This window comes from Protomyctophum bolini (assembly GCF_963924005.1).
Source record: "Protomyctophum bolini genome assembly, chromosome: 2".
In the NCBI taxonomy this organism is placed as follows: domain Eukaryota; kingdom Metazoa; phylum Chordata; class Actinopteri; order Myctophiformes; family Myctophidae; genus Protomyctophum; species Protomyctophum bolini.
The window spans coordinates 36,596,945-36,622,240 of NC_137863.1; the positions used below are offsets into that span (position 1 = coordinate 36,596,945).

General features: G+C 41.4%; 1 protein-coding gene across 2 annotated transcripts; it reads right to left on the minus strand.

Moving 5' to 3' along the window:
• Positions 1-289: 289 nt before the first annotated feature.
• Positions 290-22,846, minus strand: lrrc38b (leucine rich repeat containing 38b). Of its 2 annotated transcripts, XR_013964821.1 has the most exons (3): positions 21,932-22,846; positions 7,950-8,280; positions 290-2,867 (listed from the first exon to the last, which is right to left on the minus strand). XR_013964821.1 is itself a non-coding variant. In XM_080775268.1 (2 exons), the coding sequence occupies exons 1-2, from the start codon at positions 22,557-22,559 to the stop codon at positions 8,033-8,035; spliced, it is 876 nt and encodes a 291-aa protein (XP_080631394.1). In that variant the 5' UTR covers positions 22,560-22,846; the 3' UTR covers positions 3,679-8,032. The 2 variants fall into 2 exon arrangements, 1 of the variants encoding a protein (XP_080631394.1); XM_080775268.1 differs by lacking the exon at positions 290-2,867 and having other exon boundaries at positions 3,679-8,280.
• Between the last annotated feature and the right edge of the window lie 2,450 nt (positions 22,847-25,296).

A 25,296-nucleotide genomic window follows, 5' to 3' on the forward strand; every position in this document is an offset into this window, starting at 1 on the left:
TTTTAGTGTGGCTTTGCTTTGAATATTAATGCTCAGAATCCTGATGGCCTTCACGAACATTTTCCACACTGTCTTACGAATTATTACAGCTGACTCGTGATTTGTTGTTTTTACATTAGGCCTACTTTACTTAAAGACATTATTTCAGCCACATTTGTATCACTACTTTCCCTGTGTGATGAATAGAAAATAATATTTAACACTCAAAATATTGCACTGATTAGTCATTTTCAGAACAATTTAATGAGAGTCAAGCAATAGTTTGCACTTACACTCCAACATTGTGAACATTACCAAACAACCAAACGCAAGGAAGGTCGAAGTTGCAGCAGCCAAAGAATAAATGTAACTCCCACACTATAGATGCAGCATATACTCTTGTGCTGTTTACAGAGTCCTGCAAGGAAGCTAGAATTGGCACATTCTACATGCTGTAGATGTAGAATGTAGTACAGAATGCATTTCTCAGCCTCTCCATCTGCAATGAATGGCAATTAATTATAGATGCAATACATGGCAAATCATTGCAGATGCTATACATGGCAATCACGTAAGTGCTACAGGATCTTAGTATTTTAAATAGTCTAAGAACAACATTGTTTAAAAACATTTTAAACACCTTAAGTGGGGACACTAGATCAAAATTCTAACTGATACAGTGATGAAAGTAAAGGTTAATAATGAATTAGCTGTTGTTGCATCATCTGTGTTCATTACATTTACTTATCTGACGCATGCCGTGTGCTCTGCTCATTGTATTGAGCTGCATATCAAACTCTTGTACATGTAAGACGTGTGCATTTCAGAAGTAGCTCAGGACTTCCTCTGGGAAATCAATACGCATGATCTGAAACAAAGGTACGGACTCATATTTCATTCTATGAACTTGCTGGTTATCATATTGAAATGACATAAATACTAAATACTATGCCTACAAAGTGAAGAGGAAATGTGATTTACTTTTTTGTTCCTTTTGTCAATGACAAATTTTAACAAAAAGTATTTCGGAAAACACAACATTCTCAAAAGTAATGGAAATATTTCAAATACATGTAACAGAAATATTGTCCATCTCTGTAAACAACCACAGTAAGTATAGTAACTGTGAAACCAGTGCTGGATATTTCATTTTGGGAACACAAATATCTAATCAATGATGGGGCTTAAGAGTTACGCGCAATTTGTCAATCACAGAAGCGAGGACACTCTGCAACCTGACTCTGCAACCCTTCAGACTGCTCCTCCCCAAAGCAATTATCCCACTGTGAGCCACAAGGCCCATTATTCATTCAAAGCTTCCTCTCCGAGTGTTGGCTTACTTCCCTCTCTGTCCTTCTGGCTTCCTGTCTGTGGTTTCCAGGTCAGGGAACGGAACGGAAAAGCACTGTCCCCGTTACTTTGTAGACTAGGTAGAAAAATGTTGTAATAAATGATCAGTGTGTTTGTATAGTATTGGGTCAAATAGTATTAGTTGTTTCAATCAGAGACATATAGGTCAGAAAATTAAGTCTGATGACCAACTGGCTAATACTGTAATGTTGTGAAGAAAGATGACTGGTCAGGAGACCTTCATCAAAAAGTCAACGTTTAGTTCTAAAGTCACAGATTGGTTCACAGGGACATGGTGGTGTTTTTCCCTTTTCAAATGCCAGGTCCAGTTAGTTGATGGATTCCCAACGACATGCCACCCTCTCTCTCTCTCTCTCTCTCTCTCTCTCGTTTCCGCCGCAGCTTCCAAGAGCCTGGGCCGCCGGCTGTGTAGCCATGGCAACCAAATGAGGTTTAATGGTTGCAGGAGAATCCTCACCACCACTGACACACGTGCATTTTCTCACATTCGTACTTGCTGGCCAGCCTAAATTTACATATTATTTGGATTACCCAGCATCCTATGCCCTATGCTGTAGCTCTTGGTGCCTTTAGGCCATTGCTATTTCCATTCAACTCAGTCTCGAACAATGCTCTTTGACCTGAATAGTTTACACAAAAGTGAGAATTCGGTCATTATCTAACCTATCCTCATGTCAGTTGCAACACGGACAAAGTTTCTTTGTTACACAACACACAATGTGGAGCAGCAAAACAAATAAAGTCAATGGCGACCCCGCCATTAGAGATCCTAATAGGGCAAAGCATGGTTGGATCATAAAATTACAGTTTATGCAGCATAATCCAAGTCTTCGGAAGCCAAATGATTGTGTGCCCATGCTGTGCTTGAGAAGAACGGAAATTCTCCCCCACATTTACACGGCAGAGATCCACATCACACAAATCAAAAATGTAAGTGAAAAGTAACCCTCACAGTAAGATTCCTATGTTTCAGATGACTTGGATTTATGTTAATTAAGAAATTAAGAATTGATGAATGTGTTATTTAATCATTGTTAATATTGTAGTGCATATATAGTATGAACATTTCAAGTGCGTGCGCGTGCGTGTGTGTGTGTGTGTGTGTATGGCGTGCACGTGATTGATTGAATAGAGTTGATCAACAAAAAATGAATCAAATAATCATTTAGTAATCTAATTATCAGGTTGCATATCATGCAAATATTTGTTATTTAAACTACCGGTACACCAAAATGTGAATGCTTATTTAATATTGTGAATGAAAGGAACTTGAGTGAATTATTTATTTATCCCATGATATTTTAAACCACTATTTTGCACGTACGCCAATTGCCTAGCATACATGTAATCCTGGCCGCTGCTCTTCCTCTGCCAACCAGGAGAAAGCAGGCCGCTTCTTATCAACGGACAGGTGGGAGTTTCCCCGGTAGGACGTGGCACGTGGAAGGAACACGTTATTCCAACCAGTTCCTTTCCCCTCCATCAAACCAGGATTACTGCATTTGAGGGTACCTACCCTATAGGGAACACGGACGGGGAGAACACGTTTATTGTGAACAGAGTTGGAGCCAGCATAGAAGTTCTGCCTCGTGATATGTGATGTCGTACTGGCGACTTGTACACTGCTGGAGTAGTGGTTATCGACTTTTTCTTGATCATGGCCCACTTGAAAATCTCAACAGGGCTAAGCTCAGAGATAGTCTGGTTTGCTGGAGGTGCGGGGACGACCCCGGTACACTTATTCATGTATTGTATTTGTGGGAATGCCCTAGTAGGCCTAGAGCCCTATTATATCATGTGCCCTCATATATCATATGCATATTTGTGTTCTGTTGTTGTTTTATTGTTTATTTGTTAAAACTCAAATAAAGTGTCTGACCACTTAAACACGGCAGTCTTTAGGCTGGCCAAGTGGTCAGATGCACATGCATTTTCAGAGCATGTTTATTATAGATTGGAACTAACATAGTATGCTGTATTTATCGGTATCACAATGATAAGTATTTTTTTTAAGGTTTTAAAGAAAAAAATCCATTACTTTTTTAGATAGTTTAATGTTATATTATTAATAAAATCATAGTGTATACTGTTTTTTTAATATCCCACAGGTTGAGAATCAGTGGTGTAGTGTGTGTATACTGTATACCTGTTGTACAGTAGTACTACATGTTGTATTACAGGACTGATTGACATAAATTCATAAATGCATTAGTGCAACACATCCCAGATTACATGCAGTCTCCATTATCAAGGCTGTAGATCAGAGATCATTTCAAACCACACATTTAATTGCACAACATATACGTACAGGATATGTCATTTCAATGTCCACGTTTATATGTTTGAAGAGGAGATAATACAAATAAAAGAAGACATGTGACTTTGATTTTATATTTTTTACTAAACATCGCTGTACAGACACACATACAGTAATACTCTCTGCTCAGGTTTTTCCATGACAAAATTGCATTCAACCGTATCAGTAACCTTCATGCTGTCTCTCCTGTCACTTTAAAACAGGTTGACTTATTCTGACAGTTTTCTGAACACAAAAAATAAAACGGTAATAATAATAATAATAATATTAATAAAAAAGGAAACGTGTCAAAGATGTGTTTTAGTTAATGGAACAAATCAACCACTGTGTCCGTGTTTCCATGGGATGTGATAGACAGAGGTTGCTTGAGGACTGAATAAATGCTCCATTCATTGATATTTGATAGAAAAATAGACATTAATCTGAATCATTTTGGTATCCTCAAAACTGCATGCTTCAAAGTGCCGATACCTGTTGATATTTAATTAACAGTAGAGTAAGAGAAAATAATGTCATGCTAACATATGCTTGAAGCTAACTTATCCCTGTGTCATGTAATAATACAATAACTACATAGTAGTTGAAAATGATATATGTATACAAAATATTTCTGTGACTCTTAGGCTAATCTGTTAGCCTTATAATATATTTTGGTATAGCCCATCAAATAGGAACACCGTTCATTCTAATTGTGTGGTTGTTGAGGGATTCCATAATCTGATTGGCATGGTATTAGTGGACACACTACATTTTGACGAGGAGGAATAGGAGTCTTGGTTTTGAACTACTGACTGTGTTTCAAACCTGAAAATGTAATGCACCTCAGTAAGAGCTCCAGAAACAGAAAACACCATAAAAATACTCCTGTGACATCATACCCCCCTCCTTCCTCGTCTGTGGCTATGGGGGACAGTAATTAATGTTTACTACGGATCAATCTTTAATATGGTAATGGGATGGTATATTTTGTTTCTGTGAAATTCAGTGGCATTCCTCTTTAAAAATCTGATCTGAACACTCGTAGGAATAAATGGACGAAATTTGCCACTGGGTCTATGCCTTCGAAGCATCCTGCATGTAGCAGGCCTACAAGTTAGAATTTTAGATAAAAAATAAAACAGCATGCGCAATGTGTTTATGTGAACATGAGCTGGAGTCTTCATTTTACATGAAATCACTGTGCTTTTCATGGGTAACTGGTGCTCATTGAAAATTACTAACAGCAATAAGGCCTCATGAATGTCCTAAATGTCCTCCGCAATCTGTAAATGTAAAAACAATCTGCATATTATAGTAGCTCTATAGTGAAGAGAAGCATTTGATTCTTTTTTGTTTTGTTTTACTTTTTACAGCCGAGCAGTAAATAACTGCCTGCATTTGAAGGCTTGAAATGCCCTCTGCGTCAAGACTGAATCTGTTTAATTACGCATGCCTTATTAGAATTCCAAGAGACAAAGCAACATACCTTTGCTCTGGAAGCACAGGAAGAACATAATTCAGCTTAGTGCATTAGCCATCACGATTAAAGCAGATCTAATCATACAGATTGCATACAAAATAAAAAAATGTGTGTGTGTGTGTGTGTGTGTGTGTGTGTGTGTGTGTGTGTGTGTGTGTGTGTGTGTGTGTGCGTGCGTGCGTGTGTAGGGCATCATATTTTGGGTGCTGGTTTATTAGGATTCTGAATTGCTCTCTACATGGGTCACCCTGGTGAACATTAGAGGGGTTTATTTACCGTGTCCATAGACTCATATAGGGCAGATTAGTGGACGGTGGGGGTTTCCCCACTGAGTAAGTATGACATGAGAGCAAAATGTACACTGTGTGAATATGGCCAATTGCTGCTTCATCTTGAGACACCAAGTCAATCTGGACATTGAATGAGAGTTGAAATCATGCTTTAAAGTCATTGAAAATCTGGCAATTATGTTCAAATCCATATAAGAGTGCTGTCTTAGTAACAATAATAGCTACATAGGTGTGTGTGTGTGTGTGTGTGTGTGTGTGTGTGTGTGTGTGTGTGTGTGTGTGTGTGTGTGTGTGTGTGTGTGCGTGTGCGTGCGTGTGCGTGTGTGTGTGGGGTGATATATATTTAAATATTTGGACAATTCTACATTGTACAATACAGTATGTGTTCAAGAAGTGTCATGTCATCTCAGTCATTTTACAACACATCCACATGGATTCTATGTGGATCCTATTCTAGACCATCTTTGGCAGATGTAGACAACATAAGTCCACTTACAGTAACACTTAGCAGCCTGCCAAATTCAGTTCAACAAAAATTCAACAAACCATTTAAAGTGCAGTATTTGACACATCGGCTCTACATAATCTAATAGTATATGTTTGCCATAATTTTCCATGATTATAGATATTATCTGGATACCTGTTTTACACGATTCACAATTATCAATCTAAGCAACACTTATTGTCTGGATATTGTTTATATCATTGTCTAACATTTCACTCATATACATTGGTTTATTTGGTATATAAATGTGTGATTATATAATAGTTATTCTGTAAAATAAAACAAAAAAGAAAGACAAGGAGAAAAGCAAACCGTGCTGGAAAGTTTACAGCATATCTCTGCTGTTGGGCAGAAACCAGCTAACTCCAAAATGTAAATTGTTCATAAATGAAAATGAAAATAAATAAATAAAAATAAATAATGGAGATGAAGAAAACTTTTAAAACAAAGCAATACTGCCTCATCAAAGTTGGTATTGTGACTCAATATATTGTCAGATACTTTCATGTGTCATCATATTACTGATAAGCATTGGCACCTATTTTTATATAAAGCCATTGCTGGGATGCTCCCCGACTATATTTGTTCCATGTTGGAATTGAACAATAGCATTTATCAGACCCGCTCTAGTGATTTCTTAAGGCTCAAGGTTCCACAGGCTCAGACAGAGTTGGGCAAGACAGCTTTTTCTGTCAATGGCCCAACCTCGTGGAATGAACTTCAAAACTGACTGGTTGTTCTGCATTTAAGTTCCTTTGTAATTTATCCTGATTTATAATGTTGTGTTTGATGTATTGTTTTTTACTGTATTTGTGTATTGTAACCTCGGCTACATTGAAAATGAGGGCTTGCCCTCAACTGTATTTCCGAGTATAAATAAAGGTGATGATGATGATGATGATGAGTTTTGTCGATCATTGATAAGAACAGCTGACAATGAATCTCCAAGATGTTGTGTCGCAAGACAAATTTCAGTATGAGCTGACAATATTTATAATATCATGCTCTGCTGCAGGGGAGAGGGGAAAAGCAGCTTACTCCACCCCCTCTGGAGATAGCTGGTTTAGCAGACATTTTGGGGATTCAATGGAGTTAGCTGGTTTTGTCAGAAGCGCATTTAAATACTTTCCATTGTTTCATTTTTTTAACGAACACAGACATAAAGTTGGTTCAGTAGCGTTTATTTATAAAAATAAAGAAATTGAGTTAGCTGGTTTCTGCCCGACAGCAACAATATGAAATATGGTTCAATTGTCATTATACCTTATCTTTGCTGTTACATTGAGTCTTCCCTCACTGGCCTGTAGGCAATAGTATCTTCATTTGCCAATACTTGTGAGCCAATTTGAGGCATTCCAAAATAAAGAATAAAGATACTGAAGATTGCAGAATGTGCCAGTCTACATCTACAATGTTTTTAGTATAGGCACTATGTCAAAAATCTAAATGCTAAGATCAATGCAATGTCCTTCCCTTGTGATGATGCATTATTTCCAGGCACTCTCTCATGCTTGGTGGACCCGTGGACAACTGGACACATAAAAGGTCATTATATTGTTGATTGATGTCAACTTACATGACTTCAGACTAACTTTGGATATCTTGTGAGCTGCTATTGTTATTGGCTTGTCTAAGAAGTGCAGTATGTGGCAGTCATGTAGCAACTGTGCGGTATCTCTCTCATTTACATTTCTGTCATTGATAATATTTGCAGGCCTGGTAACATTGGTGGTCATTAGTACCTTTTAAGATTCAGTGGCCATACAGGAATGACCACAGGCTCTGACCTTTCTAACATGGTGTGTGCACTATATACGTGCTAATGAGACTCTGACACACGTCTCAGGAATGTCCACTGATGTCTGCTTCATGTCTCACTCATCCATGTGCAAAAGAAAACAACTTCCAGGATACTTAGACAAAGAAAAAGCCTCCTACCATATCAGTATTCGTTTGGTGTTCACCATGGGAACAAGTGCTGTAAAACCAAGACTCATAGTCCGTCAGTCAATAACTCTATGAGCTCACCTCAAGCGAGGAAGATGGCAGGAGCCTTTGCAGGTCAGAGTTCAGGCCACGTCTCTGAGAACCACTGCCCGCCAGCCGACATGTCACTCCTCACTCTCTTCCTCGTCGCCTTTTGTGCCTTTGCTCCAACGCTGGAAACAATGAACGGTGGAGGCCAGGAAGAAGCTGGTCATGATGGCCACCACGGACACTGAGATGCCAGAGAAAATGATAATGAGCAGATCTGTTAGGGTGAGGGTGACCTGGCACTCCCGGAAGCTGTCCTTCGAGAGCTGGGTCAGGGACACACGTCTGCCGTCCATAGGGAGAGAGCACTCCATGCCGTCCACACCTGCACAGGAGAGAAGACGTGACGTTAGACATGCCATCCATATTTCTATGTGTACCCTCAAGGATGTTATGTCGAGATGCATAACATTACGCACGCACGCACGTCCTCTCTTATGTTACGTAACATAACATAAGAGAGGACATCTTTTATTTTATGTTTTTGTATTAGTATTTAGATAGGAGAGGGTAGAGAGGAGAAGCCACATGCAACACAGGACTGAACCAGCTTTCCCGTTGAACCCATGCAGTCGACACACTAGTAGCCGGTGATCCACCTGTGCACCCCGATGACATATTTTATCTTGCGGTGGGATGGCATGCTGGCATTGTCAAGTTCAAACCTATGATATTTGCATGCATACTAATTCTCTGAACCAAAACACCCTATATTAAAGTCCCTTTGTGTTATTGTTTATTGTACATAATGATGTATTGCACTGTCCATTAGCACTGTAGCTTTGTCCTGTGATGTGCATCTATGTATTGATTTTCTATCTAAGCCAATTAATATCCCTGAACAGTCATTGTCTCTATTGTAAAGGAACAGCAATTTAAAGCATTGCTTTTTTCAATTAAAATTCTAGGTGCATAATATTTGAGCATGCACATACAGTACTGTCGTATGACTTTGTTATTAAAATGCATCTCCTGGATGCATTTCAACAAAACAAATTCTGTAGGTTAAAAAGTAACCCAATTAATGTAAAAAGTTACTAAAAATAACCATTCTGTCTAAACCTTGTCTGAGAGACAAGGTCACCTTGACTGAGTACATCAGCAAATGAAGGAGTGTCTGATAAATCAGTGAGTCGCGTGCTCTGGTGTCTCCTGGTAGTTTATTACTCAGACGTCATTCAAATGAAAAAGGACATTGGCAGTGGCTTATTGGATTTCAAGGGGACTCTGTTGTGGGTTCCTACAAACATGTGTCTTACATTTTGAAGGGACAGGATCGTATACAAATACTGCTAACTTCGCCCCAATTTAAGTCATGATTATTTGGCCAAATCCCCCCAAATTACACCATGCTGTGGATGATTGTGGCACAGGTTCAAGTGCTGATGTGCCGTCACATACTGCCCTGTGCTGTTCTGATGGGTTCAAATTGAAGACACCGACTTCGGAGCTTCCTGGATTACAGAGCATGCTTGACAGAAATTGCTACCTCTACCACCATTTTTTGTAAAAAGAAAATTGAGTGTACTGCATAATATAACCATCTTTCATTCCACTGTAAAAGGCAGTCCAACCTGTATCAAATATATTATATTTTGTGTTTAAGCAAATGGTCCTTATTACCTAAGGACCTCAGTCCTTAGTTAGTTTAAAGAAAATTAAACACATTCAGATATTTATTTTGAATGATTTATACAACACAATTAAATACATAATGGAAAATGCAGATGTAATTTCTATCCTTGACCATGCATGTCCATCTCTACATTACTCTATATTATTAATCAGTTTGTAACTGAACTCTTACTGAGGCTTGATAACAAGACATCACCCCTGATACAATTAGATCCAGATTTCAAGAATTTAATAAGGCTGTTCAATAATGGAGAAGTCAAAAACACGCACATACGCACACACAAACACACACACACACACACACACACACACACACACACACACACACACACACACAACATAAACAAGAAGTGGGTGGCTGGCTGCGTCAAGATTCCTTTCAAGGTACTGTACACATGGATGATATGAGCACAACCACAGCCTGCACAGTGCACACACGTACAGCACGTACTATTTTATGCTGTATCGCATGACCATGTCGCACAAAAGTAGCCAAAAAATAGCTGATCTACAAGCTCACAACATGTCTACAAGCCTGTATTCACAATTTTGGAAGGTTTTCACCTATACTGTATAATAATAAGATAAAATACGAAACAAAATGAAGGGTAAACAAAGGACAAAGCAAAAACATGGGCGCAACAGATACAGTTATGACATCATTCATGACAGAAAAATGACAGTGTTCACCTCTCATTCATACAAAAATCCTTTACAAAATATCTATTCCCATGTATAATAATATCCATTTCAGCTTTTCTTTTTTTTTTTTAATATCCATTGGCCCGGGCCTATTTAATCCATTAATAAAATGTGCCCATCGTCAGCAAGCGCCTCTAGGCTTGCTGACGATGGATCAGTTTTCATAGCACTAATTTGACTGAGATTATCAATCTCCGTCTCGGGCACATGACCGTCCACTTGAACTTGACGGTGATTTACGTCATGGTGTTAAATGACTTTAAACAATATTAAATTCACTTTGCCACTCACTTTGACACTCGATCTGCCATTCACTTTATGCATTGCGCATACCCTCTATATATAGATATGAAATTTTGTCCATATCGTGCAGCCCTAAGCAATACATTACAGACTGTACTATGCAAGCATTAGTACAGCATTACAGAAATAACTTCAGTTTCCCCAAGGTGTTCAAAAACTTCTTGAAAGAGTCGATGCATAGCTTGGAGAGCCCTGTCACCATCTGCTTGTGCTGGAGATGAATGGACACTATTTATATTCACAGTGATCTCGATTGCATGTGGCGAAGTAACTCATCACCTCTGAGACTTAGCCTTTGCCTCTGAGATGGTTCTGTTTGGTTCCGTCTTGTCCCAAAGGTTTGATTAATGAGATAAGAGACTAGAGTTTGCTGTGAGAACATGTGACCCCTGTCAGAGTTATGGTATGATAAAAGTGGAACAGGAGAACGGGTCTTGTTCAACAAACTATTAATGTTATTTAATTTGAAGTGAGAGTGGGTATTCTAACATGTGATAAACGTGTTTAGCTGGCTAGAGTCTCCTGTCCGTTTTGTCTGTGACAAACTACATTGTGTCACAGTGTACATTACTTTACATACTTTCTGTCTTACTGTATATATTTTTTCAAATGTTTTTAACACGTCAACAACACCCATTGGGTCGCGTCAATGACGAAGTGACTTATACTGTATGTTTTTGTCGCTGTGTGTTTGACATTTCTATTCGGGTGTTCTATTTGGAAACGTATTGGATTAGGCTAACCACTGGATCCAATGTGCATATTCATCAAGCCCCAGAATAACAGTACAAGAGCGGCCACAGAGTCATTCCTGTAGTCTAATTCGGTGGCGACTTGCGCATTATAACCCTATCCCTTACCCTAACCGCACTCAAAGCTACGTAGTCGGTGTCACACTTTGCCTAGGTTGCAAAATAGCCAAAAAGCAGGAAAAATACTGAAAATAGCAAGTGTGAGTCCTTATACGAAAAATCCAAGTGTTTTATTCACCTTTAACACGCATTACTCCAGGGATCAAAGTTAAACAAAATATTTACAAAAGAACCAGAAAGATTGGCCTGGGTTTCAAACCCCCACAGTCCTACCTTGACTGATCTATCTGGCAGTGGCAGGTCTCCCTATTTATAGGCTAAGCCCCTCCCACTGGACCATACCAAATCTTAATTGAATCCACAATTACACCAGTTCAATACACTATGTCCAGAGACATTACATTTCTTAATACACATTGTGTCACACATTACTCATAATATAAATTATAATATGATTAAAGATAAGTGTCACTATACATAATCAAGTTGGTGTGTTCCACACACACAAACCCAGTTAGTATGCTCCCTACCCTGGAGCCAATTAGGAATCACTTCACCAGACACCACACAATATACATAAAGTCACAATAACAAATATCACTGAAATGCACACAATAATTAAAACTTTAACCATTCAGTCTCAGTGGCAGGCTGAACTGGACTAATGGGATGTCTGAGTTATGGGCAGTCCCTGAACAGCCAGGCAAAGTCATGTTATCCTGGCATGACCATTGACCAGTCTAAATTAAAACACAAATGATTTTGCTATAGCTCTAGCAGATTTGTCTGGTGTCCAGACTAAACCCATCTGTGTATTACATTCCAATGATCTGTTACAATAAGGAAAATACCTTTCAATAGGAAAAGAAAAAGACATCTTACAACTGAGCATATTGTGACATCAGCAGCAGAAGATGGTTGTGCAGTAACATACAGTTTGTATGGTGGGGAAGCAACTTGGAGGCTGAATTTTAATCCTTTATTAATTGAAATACGAAATGCTATACAAATATTATTATAAACAAAGCAGACTTGAGCAGCCTGGCAATCTGGCCAACCACCTCCAAGTCAGTGTCCGCAAAGGCCCTAGCTGACTCACCAAGCCCATTCGCCAACTGATCAGATCACTTGTGCCACCTCCTGTCTCCTGTAAAAGTTGCACTGGAACACATTGCAAACACTGCAGCTAGCTGATGACCAACTTCTGCACCTGAGAGAGGAATTAACTCTCTATAGAGCGACGCAGACCCGCCCCCTCGAGAGACCTGGAAAAGAAATTTCATTTTCCTCATAGACTCTTCAGAAAGTATTTATTTAATGACGTTTACGCCGCGGACAAAGCCAACTCTTGTTGTGACAAATCATGACAATAAACAACGTTTTGGGCCAAACAAAGAATTAGAAAGTAGAAAAAAACAGCAGGTTACAACACTTTTTTTGTTGTTTTTCTTCTTTGTAATTATTTGTTTGGTCCAAAATATTGTGTTTGTTGTCATGATTTGTCACGACTCGAGTTGGCTTCGTACAACGCTTAAAAGGTCTTTAAATAAATACTTTTTAAAATGTCTATGGGAAAAATGCATTGGGATTCATTTCCTGGGCCTGGCGTCGTCATGAAAGGGTGCAGGACTGCGACGCTCTATACTATAGGCCTATAGATGTGGCAACAACCTGTATCACAGCACATCAGAGCCAAGCTCCAAAGCAAAGTGCAGCCATGGGCCGTTTTCTCAATCTAAGTATAGACTTACTGTATCTGTTCTCGTCGGTGGATGACGTTGCAGTTGAAATCTTGCATTTGAAATGAAATATTGCATTTTTTGTCACTCAAAATCCCCATACATGGGGAAAGTCCCCATATATTGTGCCCATGGTCTCGTGACATCACTATGACATCATCAAAATCTCTATACATGGGGAAAGCCCCCATATATATTGTGCCCATGGTCTCGTGACATCACAATGACATCATCAGGGATGTTAGTAAATCAGGGATCACATCATAGTAAATGCGACCTGCTGTCGCAATTATGCCCATATATGGAGATCCCTGATGTCATCAATATTAGTATATGGATACAGTATATGTACATTCCAATCCATATACCAAAACATTAATAGCAATATTGTGTTTTATAATCATCCTGCCATAATGTCTGACGTGTCAACCTTTACATATTTGTCTGTCTTCACTGTCAACATATAGATATTAATAACTTTGTGATGCTAACGGGCATTGCTGGCAACTTAGCTACACCTGCCTCATGGAACCTCACAGGCCAGTGTGTTGAGTTACAAATGACTGAGATTACAGAATGTGATTCTAGAATATCATATGGCTACTCCAGCAAATCAAAGGCCTGCACTATCAGGTGCTATGTCGACCCACCCGCACACAGTCTAGGTTACAGCCCCGGTGTAGACAGTTGATGGATTACATTTAGGATTACTGCCAGCCTGGGGGATAGGCTATCCACCAGTGGCACACACCACTGTCTCCAGTCAGATTGATCTACCTGGCTGTGACCGATATCGGAGCCTTGTCTCGATCTCCTTCTTCCCAATATCGCCATCCGGCCTATCCTGATTGATCTCAGCACAGATTATCATGAGCAGCCCTCATCACCGACCGTCTTACATCCACAGGCCCACATCGGAAACAACTTGGCACTCATGTTTATGCTCACGTCAGGCTCACAGACTCACAGGTGCTATCTTATACACAGTACACTTTTGGTGTGGGCCACCGTCTCAAAATCTGTCAAAGAATACAGCGGCAGGCTGGTGTCAGTGACTCATGAAATCAAAATCACTCCCGAGTCCCCACCTCACGACACTTCACGGGACGGTTGTGCCTCTCTAGGCCTGTGCTATGCAGTAGACAGAAAGAAACAGAATGAGACAGAGATAATTACATAGAGAGATGGGGAATTATTCAGTCGCAGTCACAGAAGGAGAGTCTAGGGAAGGGGAGGCGTGGAAACAGCACTTGCTAATTGGGAGAGGGACAAGTGTGAGAGAGTGAAAGTTGGAGAGAGAGAGGCAAACAGAGAGGGCACTTAAAACCATATGAACCCCATAACATCTCTATTCTGGAGCGAACATTCGGAAGAAATATCAGTTTACAATTTAGGCTACTGTAATAATGCCTCATGTTGTTACAGTTAGATTGGCTGTTTTCAGCGAATATATAGACCCCTCGACGAAGTTTGCAAACCATGCCCCCGTCGCGTCTAGCTAATAATGTACTGATTTAATGTATTAATAATATTACCTTACTTGATTCACAAATTAGTTTCCAAAAAACAAAGACCACAAACACATTCAGTCTTCTACAGCAGGGGTTCTCAACCTGTGGGTTGTGACCCACAAAGCTCACAACGCTTCACTTCATGCAAGCGTGTGCTCTATTTTTGAAACCGCTTGAACATTTTAGAAAATGTTTGAAATTAGTTTTAACACAAATCTTCTCATCTGGCCTGGCACAATGGATTTTTAAATGGGGGTTCCGCAGCCAAATTCCTATCATATCACAATTCACATCATCATATCACAATATTCATTTTTTTTGCAACTCGGCTGGAAAATGGAAATTGAGTTTACATACTACACATAATGTATGCATAAACTTTCCTTAATGATTATATCTGGTTTATTTATGATGTATTTTCTCTATTATTAAGGTTATTGTAGTGATCAATTTGTGTTGGTGGTGGGGAGGGGGGCGGGGTGGGGGTCACGAGACATGGCCAAAGCATTTCCTGCAGACCCCAGCCAAAAACGTTGAGAACCCAGCACCGGTGTAACGATATGTCTCACATGGGCAGATTGTTTTTCCAAGCACTATAAATGCATCGAGCTCATACCACCGTGCACTGTAATTCTGTCAACACCCTCTCCCACCTCCCGACTTTAAATAAACATTAGAATGAGGCCAGGGCAGAAGAAGCCTTCAGCTCATAAAATTGGAAACTATATTTTTCGCATCACATGCCTGTGGGCTGCAAAGATAGCGAGTAATGCAGGGCAAATGCCATCATGTGTGCTACAGATACAAAGCACAGCACAGGGCCATGGCATCATACTTTCAGAGGGTGCTCATGCGGCACAGCCGGTCACCAGGGAGCAACTCAATAGTCTGTGAAAGAAAATTCAGACTTTGACCTCGTCACATGAACTGGTCCTCTGTACACTGCATGGAACTGCATGCGATGATGACTATGACTATGAAAGTAGTGCTATGTCGGGCCCCCAGTCTATGGTCTCTCATGGGAGTTGGCCTGCCTTACCCCAAGGGGCAGCTCTGGCTCCGATTACCCTGCCCAATGTGGCGTACAACTGTGTCGCTGTGAATTATTCATGGCCTTTGTTCACCCATAACCAAAAGCCGCAGATCATGTTTACATTAGTCACCGGCGAGAAATATACAGGCTCCTGATTGGCTGGATGAAGATGTCAAAAAAGAAACGTGTGTGAATAGCATCTAATATTATAGGTCTAAACATTGATAAGGGTCTGATTACTTTGGCTGAACATGCTCATTGTCAGGTTGAGCAACATATGGCAGCAGTGTGTGTGTGTGTGTGTGTGTGTGTGTGTGTGTACGTGCGTGCGTGCATGTAAATCGTGTCAGTGTTTCATTTTAACATGTTAATCCTTTATCTTATCAACTATGCAGCATTGCCTGCTGCATTTTCATTACCAGATGAAAATCAAACCCAACTCAAGGTGTTGGTAATTATATCACACATAATCAATTGAAACAGCAGAGAGTGATCAAATTTCATTTAAGAAAATATTTTTCCTGTTCATTATTCAAACCACCCACTCAGCACACTGGCCTACAGTAATCAAAGTTATGAAAACACAAACGTTTACTCTTCCCTGGACTCCATCGCTGGGGAAATCACAAAGTGAAAAATGGAAAGGGAATTGGGTATACCGCTTGTACTGTGCACCTGGTACATTATGCAGGCTAGGAACCATATAGATCCCTCAAGGTGATAACCTTTTCACAATTTCCTTTTGATTTTATTATCAATTGAGAGTCGCAGGGATTTGGCTCTTTTCATAGCTGTGCTCTATACAGATATCATTTTGATTCTATTTTTAAAATAAAATGTGATTTGTTGTATGATGGTTGAGCCAGCCACATGGATGATGAGTGTGAGTGTCAATGCATACTGAGAAGCTTATCAAATCAGTTTCATTCCCTATTGAGTTCACATCTGTTGTTGTGTAACCGCTTCCAATGCATCACTCCACAGAACAATTCATTTTTCCCCTGCCAGCGATCGGTCATTACGTTAATCAGGTCTGCCGATATGACTATATGTGCGTGAACCCGAATACCCCACCTGCCCCCACCGCTGCTTGGAGGCTGGAGCAGGATCTGCAGTGACTATTTGACAAAAACTATCACAGGGCTAGTTACGCTTACACTCCAGTGTACCTTCGAGACGCGTTGTGAGCTTGTAGATTGGCAATTTTCACCGTGAGACAATCAATCACACAATAGAGTATAAATCAGGCTTAACTACATGAACCTCAGAGCAGGAGTTCAACGTTTTTGGCTGGGGACCCACGGAAATTCATTTGGTCTTGTGACTCCTGCCTACCTGTCTTGCGACCTCCTGTCTTGCGTCCCCCTCCCTATACCCCGATACAAATTGACCGCTACAGCTACACCTCAATAATAGAGAAAAGACATCATAAATAAATACTGAAACCAGATATAAGGAAATTGTATGCATGTACTATGGTATATAAACTCTTAATTCATTGTTCCAATTAATTAGAACAATGCAACACGTGAGCTGCAAGACGTGAGCTCATAGATTGTTTATTTCCAGCGAAGATATAGTGTAGTAGAGAGAAAGAGAATAAAGATATAGTGTAGTAGAGAGAAAGAGAATAAAGATATAGTGTAGTAGAGAGAAAGAGAATAAAGATATAGTGTAGTAGAGAGAAAGAGAATAAAGATATAGTGTAGTAGAGCGAAAGAGAATAAAGGAAGAGGCCTGGACTATTATATGCCCTGGGGGCCTCCGGTTAATTAAGTATATTATAGGGTTTAAGACTTAAACCGCTTAAACTTTAAGTGGCCTGCTCAACATATGGAATTAATTCTGTACTGGCCATATATGAAGCATGTCTTGAGTGTACAGGGTTTGATGAGGTCAGATTAACATATGGAATATCAGAACAGAAAGGACGGGTGGGGATGGATCAATATGGAATGTCAGAAGTCAGAACAGGTCAGCTCCATATATGGAGATCTAAGGGTTCGAGGTCAGATGTGAGTTGCTGGCCGCCCCAATTTATGCATATATGGAGGCGTGATGTCACAAGGCATGACTATTGACTATATGAAGGTGTGATGTCATGAGGCGTGACCATTATTGAGGTGTGACTGACGGAAATGCAGGTTTTCATAGTAAATGCGATTTTAACCCAGGGACCACCATCCTGACTAAGAGCAACCTGGGGACCACCACTATTGTGTCGGTGGGCTGACCACCCGTCCCGAAATTGTGTGTGTGTGTGTGTGTGTGTGTGTGTGTGTGTGTGTGTGTGTGTGTGTGTGTGTGTGTGTGTGTGTGTGTGTGTGTGTGTGTGTGTGTGTGTGAATTTAATGAAGTTAGTGAGACAGACTGTTATATTGGCAGTATTTCCTTTGTTTTGCCGATGGGCTGATGCTCGTTGACGCTCGTTATGCAACAAGGCAATTATGTTTCTGCACTGCACTGTCAAATAGGCCTACATCTGGCTTTTGTTCAAGCAGTTGTTAATAACTAGGCTACATTTGGTTGGTTCAACTTGGTTGTGTATTGTGTTAAAGCACTTTTAAACTGAACTAGAAAATGAACTGCTTCTGACAGAAGGTTCTGCCAGTTGGAATCCAACTGGCAACTGCTTCTGGAGTAACGTTCTGTCTGATAAGCTTTATTATTGATATCAAAACGGATCGCTGATTTCTTTTGTCTTTCTTTTCGGCTTGGCCTTTCCTTCTTTAGTGATGCTAGACCGGATTGCACAGCCGCTCTGCCGTTCACCTCCCTTTATACAGGAAGACTAAAAAACTCGAAATCTACGGAGCTCTCCATGGTTTGGATAAAACATGCAATGTTCGGAGGTCTTTGCTGATTATCCGGTGATCTAGATGGGAACATTGGCGCTTTCTAGAGCAACGATGGCTTCATTTTAGCTTGCTAGCATTGACGCTATTATTTAGCATCTAAGATGGCTGCCCAAACAGGATGTGACTCCAGCGTGTGTTACACTACAAACGGCTCGGCAGTCTGCGGTTGGCTCTGTGTCCACCAGGTGGCAGCAGATGGGTTAGCATTCCGCGGACCATGCACTGGTTTAAAACCCATGATGTAAATGATCTCAGAAGGAAACTATCCTATAGGATCAGGGGTGCCCACACTTTTTTTGACTTGAGAGCTACTTTCACAATGACCAGCTCAACAAGATCTACTCACCCAAAAAAGTATTATCCCATTGCTGAAAACAGCAGCACTGGCGTTACATACTAGGACTAAGACAAACACACTTGGAATGGGAAATAGAGAGGAAAATGGAATTCGTAGTTATTTGTATATGACTTTGTATTGCATTTCTATTGTGTTTTTTCTAATGATATATATTTTGGGGCATGTCATGTGGTCTTTGTGATCTACTGGTAGATTGTGATCTACCTTCTGGGCACCCCTGCTATAGATAAATCCAATTCATAATCGCGGCACCAAATAAAGAAGGTCTTAAAGGGTTAAGAAACCAGTATGATGTGGGCCCTGCCCCGCTGACGCTGCATGCACCACCTTAATATTTAATTGTGTGCATGATTGTACATAACGTGTCTCCTCTGTTTTGCCTCTAGCCTAGTGGTCTGCTATCTGAGGGTCATAAAATAAACAGTCAGTGATGAGAAAATAAACTGCACATAAGCACATAATATAGGCTAGATGCAAGCTGGGATGTGCGTTATTAACTCGAGTATACTGTAGATAGTGGGCCCAGTTGGCAGACAAGGCCTTGGCTGCATCCTCCTTTGGCTTCATTCTAGGTGATGATGTGCGCTTGGCCAGTGCTGCTAATGCAATTCATTACACCATGCAGCAGACAACACCAGGAACTCCATCATGATGTATGGGTTTGCTGTCTCTTATTACTTGGGGGAATAAGGTGTTCTTGCCAGTTTATGAACTTCTTCTTCTGTTTGTCCTAAACTTTATTTTCAGACTGAATGCAGGATGCCACTAGAGAGGAGCTAGAGAACGTGCCAATAGCAGGGCACAGCAAGGCCCAAAGATGTAGGCCTACTTTGGTGTTTTGTTTGTAGCTGTCAGCAATTGTCCGTACGCATACAGTTCTGAGAGAGGAATGGCTACATATGTGGGAATTAAAGTTGCCTTTTTTTCCGTAAAATTGTAGCTGTCTATGAAAAGCCATTGTACAATGTAGGCTACTGTATATGCATCTATCAGAATGAAAACATGAACAATGATTGAGTTGTTCAGAGGTGGAATAACACTTTCATCAGGTCAGTTAAACGAATTGTCTCAGTTTGACCTGATCTCTAACTTCTTTTACCAGAACCTTAATCTGGAGCATTAATTATTTAAATGTATCTTCCCAGGAAAATCATTGTCTAGGCTGTAACAGAGGAAAGAACAATAACAGAGGATGGCTCTATGTTTGTCTGTGGCTTTTACAACGCTGTTCTTCTCCTTATAACACCATGTTGGTATAGTGTGACAGTGATACACATGAACAGGATTCATGGGACAGTACATTACTTCAGCCACAGAATAACCTTGGTACAGTGAAAGCGATATTATGTTATGGGGTCATCAAATCGTTGTTTTAAATATCAGCATAATACATATAAGCAGGGATACATTTCACAACACTGTGAGAGATTCATTTTAGGAACCTCATGCCAATTACATTTCTTTGAGATACTGTAGCATCTCACACGAATACAACACAAATCTGGAGTATTGGCCTGGCTTCACTGTCAGTTTTATATTCATGTCCGCTGCCGTGGATCTCTAATATATGGCCTTGTGCTTGCTACTCTGTTGTGTCCTGTATTTATAAGGACTATCAATATCATACGAAATGGTGACCTTGAGGAAATAGCATCTTGGTTCCCTCTGCCCGTATAGCCAAACAAATGTACATGATGTAAAAAATAATCAGATGCCAAGAATGTTAATGATGTTTGTTGAGAGGACTTCCATTGTCTCCATTGTCAAGAATGAACACTGAAAGGGTCAGTCTCCTCATTTCTCACCCCACAAATGTGAGCCCACTAGCTTTGAATATTGAGTGGAATCATCTCTATACGCTTATTGGACTCAGTGTAGGCCTATTACTCTCCCACAGAAACATGCTCATCTCCTTTTCCTTCTGTTGTACTCCAGACTTCCATCCATACACTGAGAGAGAGAAGTGTGTGAGAAATGAGGCTTACTGTACACAAACTAAGCTTGCATGTACAAACAGCACACTCACTGTGCACATGCACAACACATGCGTGTACATCTGTGCACAGGCACATGTGCATACACACAAACACATGACGCACTTGCCGCACACACACACACACACAGGAATTGCATGCTTTCATGCACACACGGGGGGCTTCTCTTCAGCGAGCGCATGCACGCAATGCACGTGCGCACGTGCACACACACACACACACACACACACACACACACACACACACACACACACGAATAGACACTGACACTCCCACCCTGTTACCTAACTCGCCCCTTCCAGGGTGAATCACAACAGACCTGAAACATGGGTTATGCCATGAAGAACGGATCACAGAATACGATGCTCATTAATACTGATTTGTAGAGCTACAGCTTTAATTAGGGTTAGAACCCAGTTTTGAACTGGAATTTTCACTGCTCCAACCCATGCTAAAACAAAAATGATGCTGCCTTGGTTTTCCAGGCAATTTGGACAAATGCTTTGACAGAAACGCAGTGCTACATTGTGTAAAAACAACTCTCAACTGAACTGTAAGGACAATAGACCGACGAGGTGGCGCGAGGAGAATCAGATACATGGTTAGTGTTGATGGTACTGTAGGATTTGCAGCTGTGGAAACAGTTAAATTGTGAGCAAAAGCACATTTCTCAACATGAGTTCCTGTTTGTGGTTGCTTTATAGGATCATGGTCAACATTGGTTTTGAGATGACACTTTATTTTGTATTTTTTCAGGGGCAGGTTTCTCCGCTCCAGGCAAAATCTCACGGTCGCTATTACTGTCTCTCACGCTATGGGCTTCGGGGGTGGAAGAAGAGAGAGACTGAATTAGAACAAGGGGGAGGGGGATGGGAGGGGGTTCCCTCTCCTACAGGGACAACATAAATAGAAACAGAGCAATGGCAGAGGCTTTATAGATAATCTAATGTATGCTGGAGACAGACTTTTATTCATTTGTTTATTTTTAGGTCAAGCAAACGGTTCCCTGGCAAGGTTAGTTACTCACTTACCATTAGGGAGCTTGTTTGTGTTTTCCATCAGCCACACGAACAGGTTGGCAAAGTTGCAGTTGCACACCCAAGGGTTCCCCTCTAGTCTAACCACCCTCAGGGAGGGCAGCTGGCTCAGCGCCCCCACCTTTAGGGTGGACAGTGCATTTCTCTCTAGCTCAAGTTCTCTCAGGGAGGTGAGACCCTGGAAGGCGTCCTCGTTGACCATACTTAGATAAGGGTTGTTGCCCAGACGCAGTTTGATCAGGCTACGGGACTCCCCAAAGGTCCCCTTGGGGATCTCGGTCAGGTTGTTGCTGCCCAGGTCCAGGAAGACCAGTCTAGAGGAGGTGCTGAGGGTCCCCGGCTCAATGTGCGAGAGGGAGTTGTTCCGTAGGTCCAGGTAGACCAGGTCACTGTACAGAACCAGGAAGTCGGCGGGAATGCGGGGGATCCAGTTGTCGGCCAGCAGAAGCCTACGCACGTCCAGGGGGATCTCTTCGGGAAGACGGGTCAGTCCACGGCCGCTGCAGTCCACGGTGTGAGGGTCTGGGCAGAGGCAGTTAGTTGGGCAGTTTTCTCCCCTGGTCCGCAAGACGGAGGACAGTAAGACGAGGAGAGGCTGGAGCAAGCGGACACATGGCAACATGGTCAAGGGGGTGAAATGAAATAAGAGGTAGCACGGGCTTGGGAGTGTGTTAAGGACGAAGGGGAGGAAGCCAAGGAGTAGGGGTGAGTGGGGGGAGGGGGACAAGGGGGTGAGGGTCAGAGGGCAGGAGGTTAGGAAAGGGGAGGGAGGGGAAGGGGATAGCGAAAGGGGAAGTGAAAGAGGGGATCAATCGTCTGGAAGGAGCATCGTGCCGTCCTGGAGATGGGAATCTCGAAGGGAACCGGGAGCAGAGCAGCAACAGACACCGTTCTCCGAGAGATCATGTATCGAACAGCTTGGATAGAAAGGCAGACTGCTGCCTTTGAAGGAGCAAGAGAAAGGAGGGAGAGCTTAACAGAAAGGGGAGGGTGCAGCAGCGTGACAGAGGTAAATAGAAACAAGCGAGCCGGGAATGATGAGAGACCAGTGGCACGGAGGAGGGAGAAGGGGGGCTGAGGAGGGGGCTCTTTCCACCAGACTAACCCACGGTCAATCTGACGGCTGTGACAGACAAAAGCGATGGGGTCGCTGACACAAAAGGATATGCAGAGGGTTGATTCAGGCATAACAAGTGAAGAGTGATATTGTTGCATCCCCCCATCAGTCCCAGGTTTCTGTATGTTTGTTGTTTGGGGGAGGTGGTGGGTGGGGGGATTTAAAGCGACGGAGAAAAGATCCTGCAGAACATCGCTGAAGCGTAATCGTGGTAAGGTTCTGTCCCTCTGCGCTCCATATCTTTATTTGTACTCTCGTCTCTATCTGCCAGTGCTCTGCATCTCGCTGCGAGAGCGGAGCGCAGGTCGATAATGAACTGTCCAACTGGGTAATGCAGCCCTGTTGCTATGGAGAGAGAATCCAAATGTCCAGTGAGAAGCCATGTGCATGCAGATCGAGGTCCTGCATGCCAATCCAATCTGGGTCTCTGAGTGTGCCAGGGTTTATCTCATGCTCTCCTCTCCACTCCTCTGCTCTCCTCTCCTCCTCCTCATTTCCATGGAGGCGTGTCTCTGAACCCCGTTGTCAACATGTGATGTCACTTCCTATTGTGTGTAGAAATGAGGATCATTCTACACACTATTGTGTTGTTGACCAAAGTATTGTGGAAAAGTCTAACGCCCCATAATGTCTGAGGAGTAATCTGTCATCTTCTCAGTGGCCAGACATGAATCTGCCGCTGCAAAACTAAACTAAACAAAAAATGCCCTCGCAGTGTGATATTATAGTATGGCCAAACCAGGCTATGGCGGAGATTGTGTTTTAGCCCTGGCTGGATCCATGTGTGTCCGTCTGTGGACAGCTAATATCAGCTTGTGTAAACATCCTAACTACTGTAGTTTAAAGTGTATCAGATGCATTTTCCTCTAAATGTGTCAGAGCAAATGTATGAAGTCCCAAGTATAAATATAAAATAAGGGAAACATGTGGTATAGTGGACATGAAGATTTTTGAGTATTGGTTCTCAACTTCTCACACACATCAAAGACAGCCATTATTCTGTTTCATATAGGCCAGAGTGAAGTGGAAGTGAGTGGAACATAATTGCAAAACCTGTCCTGCATATTAAAAATCTAATCAGTCACTGCATGTTTAATATTTAAGCAATACAAATTACAAAAGGTGAAGAAAGAAGTAGACTATTAGACTACTAATCTACATGTTGAGAATGAGTAAGTATTCATTATCATGAATTACAGGTCATTATGAATTATGTATTTCATCAAGTGTATTAATTAAGTGTACTCGTGAAATAATTTGACTGGATTAGACAACAGACAAGCGGCAACAAACATTAAATCAGTGTAAGATTCAGGGTTCCAGGTTGTTCTTTGTCGTTTGAAAGTTTAAAAGTTATGGTAAAACTAGTTTTTGGATAATCAAATATTGGACGTGTGCAATTTAAGGGTCTAGATGCATCCAAACCTGTGTTCCCAATGGTACAACTGTACAACACCCTAAAGTTAACATTTGCAGCTCATCTAGTTATAGTGAACATTCTGAAAGAGCGCCGGTGACCAGCATCAAATTTGTTGCAAATGTGATGCTTTTAGACTGATTTGCATAAACTTAGCCTCATATCTCCCCAAGTCATTTGATTATCTTTGATGTTTGTGTTGTCTAAATAATTACAACAACCCTCGCAAGAAATAGACAAAAGCTGCATAGCAGTCTTTGTTTTCTTCTTTTTTTTAAAGATTTCTTTTGGCTATTTTGCCTTTATTGACATGTTGAACGTATTCTGACAGGAAATGGGGAGAGAGATGGGGAGAAGACGGCAAAGGCCTTCAGGCTGGCTCAGCAGGTGCCCAGACGGTTGAACTAAAGGCTCATACATAGTCTGGATTTTCGGTGGTTAGGTGACCACCGAACTACAACATGACGTCACGAGCCGCGGTGAAGAGCAAACCACCGCCACCGCTACAGCCCTTCTCTCTGTTTTTACTCACCACCGCTCAACGTTATTTCAGCTCCGGTGGTCAGCTCACCACCGGAGCGGTAGTCACCTCACCACCGAAAATCCAGACTATGAATAGGCCTTAATCGTCAGGCTGGCTCAGCAGGTGCCCAGACGGTTGAACTAATCGTCCGGGCACAATAATAGCAGTCTTAATAGCCACTCTATTTCTGAGGACAGCTGCACAGATGTTCAGTCCCCTGAGTCTGTGATTGCCAGGCCATTTTCATCCCCCCTTTTTTTTTTTTTTTGCTATCAATATCTATATACACTTGTGTGATTTTT